Here is a 10,620-nt window from a genome sequence, read left to right as displayed (position 1 = left end):
TTTGGTTCTGTGTGCTTTTCCAAATTTGAATTCCTTAGTTTCTTTAGTTTCATCAGAGTGTAATCCTAAAATTAAATTCCTCTTTACGTTATCTCCACTATGTTTAATCTTTTCCTTCTGTAACATATCGTCTTAACCTTAGTTTTATATAAAAGATGTATTACAAGAACTCACTTGAATTCGTGCGCGTTTTTTGTTCTAACATTACGGTAAGCTGCGCGAGTATGAGCATTACGGTAAACTACGGAAGCCGGGTGCGCGAGGGGGACGTGCTAGGGGGAGGAAGCGCGAAGGTACACAATGGCGGCGGTGCCTGGTGTTGTTATGCAGTGCAGTCCAGCCGCGGAGCTTTCTGTCTCGGTTCCACCGGCGGGGAGCCAACCTCACGGTGAGCGGGTGAAAACCGAAGAAGTGACCGGTAAGTTTGTTTTCCCGTCGCATTCCCATACTCCCCGCCATTTGCCTTTGACTAGCCCGGCCAGGCTAGCGATTGGATGCTAACAAGTTAGCTTAGCACACAATTCAGATTCCGTTAAATATTTTTAAAAATATTTTTAAATGTTTTTGGAGTGGGGGTAATAACTATATTTCGAGTCAGTATCACATTGGGGGTATTTTCCAAATAGAGTTGGTTATGCCGCTTTTTTTTGGTTGTTACATAGTAACAAATGCTCGGCTGCTTGCACAACTTTTTGTTGCATGAGGCTATAATAATTTAATAATAAACGTGCATAATTTGTTAGTAGTTGCTGCCAAGTCGTGTCTTGCGAATGAAGCTATTTACTACTGATATTACAACTTTTATTGCTGTGGTCACTATTGTTATTGTTAACTAATCAAATATACTAAGAACAATATTATTATGAATAATATTATTACTTTCCTCTTTCTCACACTTCTGATCTCGCTGTTCAAGTCTGCTTTCTGTAAACTCTTCTCCAGGACATCTTTGCAAAAAAGATTCCTGGCAACAAGGTTATTAAATTGCCCAAGCAAAAGTTGAACTGGCCTGTTTGGTTCCCAGAGTCGGAGAAGCAGAGCCGCATGGCTGCTTTGCTGGAGAGGCTTCACGCCAAGCACAATGCGTCTCGCCCGTGGCAGGAGACCAGCAAGGTTGTGCGTCAGGCCATGGTAAGAGACACCCATTACACTCTTGTTATTAATATGGAACTCTACAGTAGTACCTTAACACAGTCGTTTCCAACCATTTTTCATTCAATTGTGTACCCCTTTGAAATCCTTTGCTCGTGGTTCATGCAAGATATAAGGCGCACTGTCAGCTTTTGAGAAAATTGAAGGCTTTCAGCTGGGACTTACAGTGTGGAAAATAGAGGATATTTATTGTACAACTCTAGAAAATACATTGTTTCCCATCAAATCCATAGTAACAACATGACAAAATATTATTGGTACATTCTTTTCTTTATAGGAGAAACGTGGCATGATCAACACTGCCGGGCACCAGCTGCTGCTCAACTGCTTGGAAACCTTGCAGAGGGCACTCAAAGGTGAGACCTCCGTATTTTAGAGGCTGCATTATCAACATTTTAAAACATTCTTGGATCTATGAATGTTTGAATAGTCCCTTTTCAAGCTCAGTTCTGGCTACTTTTACAAGTTTGGGCCCTGGGGCCAACAAAATTAACAGATTCTTTCCGTCTGTTTTTCAGTGTCATCTTTGCCTTCCATGACAGATCGTCTTGAGTCCATAGCAAGACAAAATATGTGAGTGGTCACACTTTATAAGATTACTCTATTTCCCTGGGTACAAGTCGAGGTTTTTTTTCCCTCATTTTAACCCCCATATTTGAGGGTGTCGACTTATAACCGCATAATTCAAAACAGGATATATAATAGGAAAAGACGGCTTCACTCATCTCCTTCAGCCCGTGGAGGTGTGCTTGAAGCCATGCGCGGAGGTCAGTAGGCGGGGGCAAGAAAAAGCGAAGCTCATCCTTCCACGGTGTGATCTAGCCACAGTCATAGATAAATAAAGAAAATTTGGAAGAATATCCCAAGTAAAATGATCAGCAAATCATTTCCGAATACCTCCATTTCAAACAAATTGGACGGGTCTGAAGATGACTACTCGTGGAAGAGTAACAAAGGTGTTTGAACCAATGACAAGGAGGAAGATATTAATACCCGTGAGTTAAATGGGAGGAGCTATTTGGCGTATCAGATAGTGATGATGACATTTAGGGCTTTTCGACGAATTCTCATCTGTCTCAATATTAAATAATTGTAACTTCAAATAACTTTACTGTTGCAACATGAGTTTCAGCATTTGCGTCTACGCGCATGCATACATCGCCTCACAGTTTTGTCTCCCCCATAACCACAACAGTATTTTAAACATTTGAAGAAAAAAAAAAACATTTGATGAGATTTGGGGTCTTGCCTTCGCCAGGCTGGGCTCCCACCTGAGCCCATCCGGAACCGAGTGCTATATTACTTCGGATATGTTTTACGTGGAGGTGCAATTGGATGGCGCTGGCCAACTAGTGGACGTCAAAGTTGCTCATCAGGGAGAAAATCCCACGGTAAGGCTTCTTAGAGTTGGAAAAAAAATCTCATTTGGTCGAATATGCTGTCATCTGAAAAGAACTGTGTTTGTTACAGAGCTGCCCTGAGTTGATTCAACATCTAAGGTGAGCTTGGAATTTGCCACTGTTATCAATGAAAAAAAATGTAAATGTCTCCCTTTTTGTTTGAAATGTAATAAGAGAGAAGAACTTTGAGGAGTTTTCCAAGCATCTTAAGGGACTGGTCGAGCTGTATAAGCTTCCTGGAGACAAGTAAGTTCTGATATGCTACTGTTTTTTTAAACCCCTTCTGTATTGGTATCCATTTTTGATGGGAGTTCTATTTTTTTGCCTTGCAGTAAACTGAAAACAAAGATGTACATTGCCTTGCAGTCTCTGGAGCTGGATCTCACCAAGATGATGCACATGTTTCGGTGAGCTTCCCTGCACTGATGTGGACATTAAATAAAAGACTTGTTCATTCAATGTTTTCCCCTTGTTTATAAAACAAGCTAATGACAAGGATAAACTGTTATGCCTTTGTTTTTCAAGCTGTCATTTGGATGTTTTTTTGTTTTCATTTGAGTTGTAAGCAAAAATTTTAATACAAGCGCTTTATGGGGGGCAATAAACTGGAGATGGAATAATGTGAATTATTTTTTTTCCGGGCCGATACCGATACTGATTATAGGTGGTCAAGAAGGCAGACAACTGATAATTTGGAGCTGATATCCTTTTTCAGTATATTGGTTATGTTTTGGCTGTCAAATTGTTAAAAACGGCCAAAGCTAATATTAGGTCTTTGTCCAACTCCACTCACTTGACAACAAGGAGCAGTTTGCGATAACTGTGAATAAAATCGATTCACCGGATAATTATCGCTTTTCTGTATCTTTTCTGGTAGGTTGGCAACCAACGCCAACGCCATTGAGACGATTCTCCACGGCAATGTTGGCCTGCTGACAGCTAGGAGCGGCGGCCATCTTGTTACCCTCCAATGTTATGTGTCGCCATATGACATATTTGAGGAGGGGATGGGCGTTCACGTCAACCTGACAGACACCAACGGTAAAAGCTCCTGGAGGATGCGTGACGTTCGTTAACGTTTGTGCTTGATTGTGTTGTTTTTTTAAGTTTTCAAAAAATGTTAATGATAAATTGTTTCATTACAACAGTGCCACGCTCACTGGGCATTAGTGTTTCTGTGACCATCGAGGGAACGGCCAGCACCTACAAGCTCCCCATTGCGCCGCTCATCACTGGATCCCACCCCGTGGACAACAAGGGGTAAAAGATTTTACGTGGCAGTGTTATTACAAAAAAAGTTCTGTTCTTTCTTTATTTTATTTATTTTAGCTATGTTTGCGTCCCCCGGGGGTCCGTGAAATAATTTGGGATTTAATTTAAAAAATTTGGATACACATTTATGTTTCATTTTAATTTACATTAATTTGTGAAAGAATTCATTCTTCTCATAGTTCTATTTTCCATTTTTATTTAGTATTTCTGATTGTCTATTCACAACTGGGAAAAAGTATGTTGTTTTGTTTGTTTCTTTGCTGTCTGAACACTTGACAATTGCACTGCAATTTCAATGAAGGGGACTGGCGGGTAATTGCTTATTTGTTTCAGAACACCTTCCTTTTCCACGGTGACCAACTCCAACTGCATGGACCTGCCGGCTTGTTTTTTTCTCAAGATGAACCGGCCCATGCCTTTCTCCCAGGCCTTCATTCACAGACTGGGCAATGTTACAGGTGAATAGAATAAATGGAGGGGGTCTGTTTCCGTTGAAAGCCCCTTTTGGCATCTCAAGCACAAAATATCACTATTGAGTAATGGGCCATTGATGAATACAATACCAAATCTAATAGGAAACTACTTGATCACTTGTGTGTTTTGCAGCTATCCCTGTGTTTGAAAGCAACCCAAGCCTGTCTGCGCTCTACCAATTGATTGTTCAGAGCCAACTTCAGTCCTCGGAGGAGGGGGGCACCACGCTGTCACCCACACACAACATGCACTTCTACTCAGTAAGCAGACACTGATTTATATGCTTTGTTTTCAAGTTTGCTTCCTGACATACTGGTCGACCAATTGCTATGAATAGATGCTACCGATTCATTTAAGGGAGAAATCGATTGAAATCACGCATCAGAGTTTTGTGAGGGAATTTTTTTTTTTTTTTCTGTGCTCTTACAGGTTTTGCCAGACCAGCAGCACTGCTACTTCCTGAATGGCGACGCACCGGTGCAAGACGGTCATTCTCTGCAAGGCGCCCTGGTGAGCAAGATCCCCTTTCGCCACCCAGCACAGGTGCCCCTCTTGCTGGACATCATTCGGCACCAAGCGGCCTTCAATACCTTGATTGCCAGCTGTGTGAAACGCACGTCTATCAAAGAAGGTAACCAGGCTAAATCATTCAGCCAGCACAATGCGGATTATTCCAATTCTATTTTCATTTTGTCGTTCAGACAGCGTGGGCCTGCTGCAATTTGAGGTTTGCCCCCTGACCGACTCCAGCTTCAGTGTCTCTTTCCAGCATCCCGTCAATGAATCGTTAGTGTGCGGTAAGCTCGCACTGCCACACCCTCGCTCTATTCATGCACTGCGTATTTGTCTTTTTCATCTTTTTTTGCAATGTTTTAAGATTAACATTATTACCAACGGTGCTCGAAACAAACTCGGGTCATCAATGAAACATAGTCCCTAAAGAAGTGACTATGCCATAGAATGCTATAGAACAATCATGCATATTATCAAACACAACAACCACATGTCTCAAGCACATCCTAAGCTAATGTCACTAATGAATTGGAACTCGTCACATTTTCAGACCACAGAATAATTAGCACCGGCAAGCAAATGAGCAAGCATTTCATTTTTGGCTAATAGGATAAAAAACATATAAAAATGGGAAATACTGTATCAGCAGGTACTCAGTCTAAACAACTTGAATCTCACCTGTCGAATGGCAGTTTGCACCATTTTTCATTTTGGTTTTTAATTCTTTTCCTTTTCAGTTGTGATGGATGTGATCGATTCCAGACAGGTTTCCTGCAAACTCTATAAAGGACTGTCTGATGCGCTGATCTGCACCGATGACTTCATCACCAAAGTTGTTCAGAGGTAAGTGTATCTGAGGCATTCAAGAAAAAAAGGCAAAATATTCAGAATCTTTGTGAGCAAGCATTTGTATTTATTAATTATATATTATGGTCTATATTAATTTCAGTGTTTTCAAATTAAAATTATTTTTTATTTTAATGCAATTATCCCATTTAATATTATTTAGCACCATGTATCTTAAAATAGTAAAATAATTTCTAGGGGAGTCCCAATACAACTCTTTCACTTTTGACACTCTAATTCTTTATTAAGAAATATGAGAAAAGACTTGATCAAATTGATACTTTTTAAACAAAATTGTCAGCAACAGTAGGTATGAGAATATATAATCCATTTATCCCAGACACCCCTGATAATATTTTTACCTTTGCGGTATTTACATTTATCTACAAATGAACTGGCCTCTCCGTTTTACAGTCTTACATCTGTCCCTTTTGTCTCAGGTGTATGTCCATCCCTGTTACAATGCGGGCCATCCGGAGGAAAGCGGAGACTATCCAGGCAGACACTCCGGCCCTGTCCCTGATTGCGCAAACGGTGGAAACCATGGTGAAAAACAACCCGCCTCCATCCGGCAGTCCAGCTTACAACATGGCGGGCGGAGATGCCGCAAACCCTATGGGGCTCTTGGGACTCACCGGCGGTAGCACGCCCACCGGAGGAGGACCTCCCGGCGGGCCGAATTTTTCCGGGCCCATCGCCTCTCTGTTCGGGATGTCTCGCAACGAAAGACAAGGGGCTGAGTGCCAAACTCAAGGCGGGCAACAACAGCAGGTGCAACAGCAGCAACAGCAGCAGCAACAGCAGCAGCAGTCGGGTCAAGGCCATACGGACGACTATAGCAAAGTGACTCAGAATCCAATCCTGACCAGTCTTCTGCAGATCACGGGAAGCGTCGGTTCCAGTCCCAGCTCGCAGAACGCGCCGGCGCCTCACCAGACTCCCCCGCCGACGTCATCGCCTGCAAGCAATACCAAAAATCATCCAATGCTGATGAACTTGTTGAAAGACAACCCTTCGCAAGACTTCGCCACTCTGTACGGCTCCAGTCCGCTAGAGAGACAGAATTCATCCTCCGGCTCACCTCGCACTGACAGCATGGGGGGCGCTTGCCCGGGAGGAGCAACAAAAGGCAAGAAGAAGCGCCCACGAATGCCAGAAAAGGGGGGCTTGTTGCCCGGGACCCCCGGTGCAGTGGGAGCGGCCGGAGGCGCTTTAGGCATGAAACCTCAACAGGGATCTTCCATGTCGCACCATCAGCACCACACCGTCACGCACGAGGACGATTTCCACCGCGAGCTTCTCTCGATGGATGTCGACGCGTCTCAGAATTCCATCTTCGACGTCAATCTGGCGGGCGACGGCTTGGACACGCCCCACAGCATCACTCCGGCCCCCAGCCAATGCGGAACCCCGCCCTCTGGACCCGGCATGCCGTATCCGCCCTCTCACATGCAGGCCCAGCCCCCGCCTGGCGCCGTCCCGCCCCGCATGGTACGCCTCTCCAGCTCTGACAGCATAGGGCCTGACATCACAGAAATTCTCTCTGATTTGCCGGAGCAGACCGGTAAAGCCAGCGGTGGAGGGCAGCATCCAATGGGCGGGGGCGGCGACGACGCCGGCCCGCTGGGAACCCCTATTCGCGACTCCTCCAGTTCAGGACAGGGCAGCGCCGTGTTTGACTCGGCAGACATTTTCAACACCAACAGCAACGAGAACCCTTTCACCGACGCCGCCGACTTGATCGCCGAGGCGGCGGCAACACCCACCAGCGATTCGTCCTCCACTAACTTCTTCCCAGACGCGGCTGACTTTAACCCCGACCTTCTCAACTCGGGTCACGGCATCTCCCAGAACTGCTTCGAAGACAGTTCGCCCAGCGCCGACGGAGACATGGACCTGGTCAAGGGCTTCGGCGGGAGCAGTCAGCAGAACACGCCGTCGAGTACGCCCCAGAATCCCACACAGCACGGGCAAAACACTCCGGAGCCCTCGCTCAAAGACCCCTTTGATATGGGAATGTTTTTCGGAGGGAACAGCGGCACCGGCAAACCGCTTCTCGGGCAGGCTCCAGATCTGGGAGACACTCATTTCGGAGGCTCCCAGAGCCCCCTCATGATGGGCTTGGGGCCGGCATGCGTCGATTTTAAAAGTAGCGAGTCCAAAGTCAAACAACAGAGCCTCATGCGCCAAAAGGATGAGAACGGCGGAAGTGGGAACGGCGCCTCCGGAATGGGAAGCCTTTCCACCGAGGGTAAACAGGTGAAACGTAGCAGGACTCCATCCAGTGAGGGGAAGTCCAAAGAGAAGCAGCCCAAACGTAAAAAGCTGGACCCAGACGGGAAGTCGCCCTCTCACAGTTCAGGTGGCCGGCCATACACGCCTCCCAGCGGCGGCTCTGGCTCCGGGGGGAGCCTGAGCGGAGGAGGCTCCAAGTCACCGGGAAGTTCGGGATGCTCGCAGACGCCGCCCGGTGGCGCCACGCCGCCGATTCCTAAGATTACGATTCAGATCCCTAAGGGGACGATAACCGGCGGGAAAACCTCCTCCCACAGCGGCTACACGTCCAGCAGCTCGGCCTCGAGCGGCACGGGCGGAACCGGGGGAACGGGCAGTAGCAAAAGCCACCATTCTCATTCTTCTTCCGGGAAGATCAAATCCAAGGAAGGCTCCATGGCGCAAGGCAACAGTTCCAAGTCAACCAGCGGTGCCGGGATCGGCGGAGGACCGTCCCATTCCAAGGGTTCTTCTCAGGGAATGGGTGTTGGCAAACCGGGCTCCTCCCCGATCACTAAACACGGCCTCTCCGGTGCAGGAAGCAGCGGAAGCGGACTTGGGAGCGGTAACAAGATCAAAACTCAAGGCGGTAAGCCTCCGGGGTCACTGATAAATCCCAGCATCAAGCCCAACATCTCCCCTTCACACTCCCGCTCCAGCAGCTCTGGTGAAAAGCTGTCTTCGCCCATGAAAATCCAGCAGGCCCAGGTGCCGGGTACTCCGCCTTCCTCTAAGGCCAAATCCCCAATTGGCTCAGGAGGCGGCAGCTCCGGAGGGTCCAAGTCCTCCTCCGGGGGAGGGATGAGCTCCCAGAAGCCGATGAGCGGGACCCCCGCAACTTCCGCGTCCTCGTCCTCCAGCTCCTCCTCTTCTTCCGCTTCCATGGGCTTCTCTGGAGGCTCCCAGTCCCAGTATAGCGGCGGGGGAGGTGGAAATAGCGGTGGAGGGAGCAGCGGGGGTGGCGGCGGTGGCGGATCAGGCCAGAACAACGCCAACAACCCAAACGCCAAAGGGAAGTCTCCCAGTCGAAACAAGAAACCGTCCCTCACGGCGGTCATCGACAAACTGAAGAGTGTGGGCGGCGTGGGGGAGGACGGCTGCGAGGTGGGGCCGCCCGGGGCCCCGACTGGGCCCGGGGCCCCTGCCGGCAGCGTTCCTGGAAACGCCCCCCCTTCAAACATGGCTCCGGCCAAGCACGCCGGATCTTCCCAAAGCGGCGACTACAAGCGGGAGCGGTCGGACAAAGAAGGCAAGGCTAAAGTGTCCGTCTCGGGGGGCCCCGGCGGGGATAAAAAGCTGATGGACCCCAAAACGGGAGGGGTGAGCGGGAGCGGCCTGGCCAAGATCATCATAAGCAAACCCGACGGAGGTTCGCCCAGCATCAAGGCCAAAGTCAGCCTGCAGAAAGGCGGCGAAGGCGGCGGCGACGCCATGCGTCCGCAGATGGGCGGCCTAAAGGCCTCGCCCCTCTTCAGCGGCTCCACCCCCAAGCACGACCGCTCGTCCCCCAGCCACAGCCGCTCGCCGGGCCACACGCCGCTCAACCACGACAGCGAGAGCGAGTCGGGCAGCAGCTCGGTGGCCGAGAAATCCCACCAGAACAGCCCCAGCTCCGACGACGACCAGACGCCGCGATCGCTCCCCGCCCAACAGGACTACATGAGCGCCGTCCCGCTGGGCTCCGGCGAGAAGCACAAAAAGCATAAAAAGGAGAAGAAGAAGAGGGAGCGCGAGAGGGAGCGCGACAAAGACAAGAAGAAATCGTCCATGTCGGGCGGACCCTCCTCGCACCCCATGAAGGCGGACAGCTGGTCCCGCTCGCCCATCTCGGCCTCCGAGTCCTCCTTGTCCATGCTGGCGTCCGAGCGGCCCTCCCGCTCCAGTCCCTTGTACATAAGGAACGAAGATGATGACCTCATGGACTCGGCGCTCACTGGCAACCTTTGATTAAGACGCCACGTATTACTTCGTCCATGACCTTTTTTCAAAGGTTCTTGTACAGAAAAATCGAAGGACGCCTTTTTGCAGATACTTACTGTGCTCTGTTTACAAAAGTACATCATGTATTTCTGCAGTGATTTGTTTTGCAAAGTATTTTGCGGATTTCTGCAGCGAATGGCCGTGACGTCGCGGCCCATGAGCTGCGAGTGTTATTTTCCATCTCATTGATTTTTCACACTTTTGACTTCACCAAATTCTTATTTATTCTTTTATGGACCTTGAGCTGTAAAGAGTAAATCTCTTACGCAGGATTTTGAATGTGCCATTTGGTTTGGGATTAGCATGGCAAACATACAAATCCCTTCAACTATTAGAGTAATGTTAAGTAGAGTGGGTGTGTTTGTTTTCCTCAACAACTACAAAACAGTTATGGCCCTGCATAGGTGCTGCTGTTTTGGTTAGCAATCCAGTTCCAACAAGCGCTGTGGTTGACTCTTGATGTCGTTTTATGACAAACGGAAAATATTCTGTCCCTTTTTGTACATATTTAATAAAGATTTGAATTTGTGAAAATGTTTTAACTATTAATGTCTTTTTGTCTATTTCCAGTAGCGGCAAAGTCAGGGAGTAAAAGTTAAAGTGGAGAGAGCTGGTGAGAAAAGCGTTTGCATGCTACTTTGGGGCTCTGCCACGCACGTACGCTAGAGGGCGGCAATGTTTCAGACATTTCTCAAGAGGTGACGTTTTC

The 10,620-nt window shown here is 48.1% G+C and overlaps 1 protein-coding gene across 1 annotated transcript; it reads left to right on the top strand.

Moving 5' to 3' along the window:
- The first annotated feature begins 277 nt into the window (after nucleotides 1-277).
- On the top strand, nucleotides 278-10,453 carry med1 (mediator complex subunit 1). The gene is made up of 16 exons (XM_088439836.1): nucleotides 278-418; nucleotides 1,025-1,131; nucleotides 1,430-1,508; nucleotides 1,671-1,725; nucleotides 2,411-2,543; nucleotides 2,623-2,651; nucleotides 2,727-2,798; nucleotides 2,885-2,959; nucleotides 3,430-3,593; nucleotides 3,701-3,812; nucleotides 4,158-4,282; nucleotides 4,431-4,558; nucleotides 4,728-4,929; nucleotides 5,000-5,095; nucleotides 5,549-5,654; nucleotides 6,098-10,453. The coding sequence occupies exons 1-16, from the start codon at nucleotides 301-303 to the stop codon at nucleotides 9,876-9,878; spliced, it is 5,382 nt and encodes a 1,793-aa protein (XP_088295962.1). The 5' UTR covers nucleotides 278-300; the 3' UTR covers nucleotides 9,879-10,453.
- Nucleotides 10,454-10,620: the final 167 nt, after the last annotated feature.

The sequence above is a fragment of the Hippichthys cyanospilos genome, chromosome 17, assembly GCF_059441005.1.
Source record: "Hippichthys cyanospilos isolate Australia breed blue-spotted pipefish chromosome 17, RoL_Hcya_1.0, whole genome shotgun sequence".
Classification (NCBI taxonomy): domain Eukaryota; kingdom Metazoa; phylum Chordata; class Actinopteri; order Syngnathiformes; family Syngnathidae; genus Hippichthys; species Hippichthys cyanospilos.
The sequence above is the reverse complement of the archived record's forward strand: the minus strand, read 5'-3'. Positions and strand labels throughout refer to the sequence as shown.

Excerpts from the sequence above, each read along its gene's own strand:
- med1 (XM_088439836.1), top strand. The coding sequence starts at position 301 with ATGGCGGCGGTGCCTGGTGTTGTTATGCAGTGCAGTCCAGCCGCGGAG. Across the intron at positions 1,726-2,410 it reads TCCATAGCAAGACAAAATAT|GCTGGGCTCCCACCTGAGCC; the intron begins GTGAGTGGTCAC and ends TGCCTTCGCCAG. Across the intron at positions 4,283-4,430 it reads CAGACTGGGCAATGTTACAG|CTATCCCTGTGTTTGAAAGC; the intron begins GTGAATAGAATA and ends TGTGTTTTGCAG.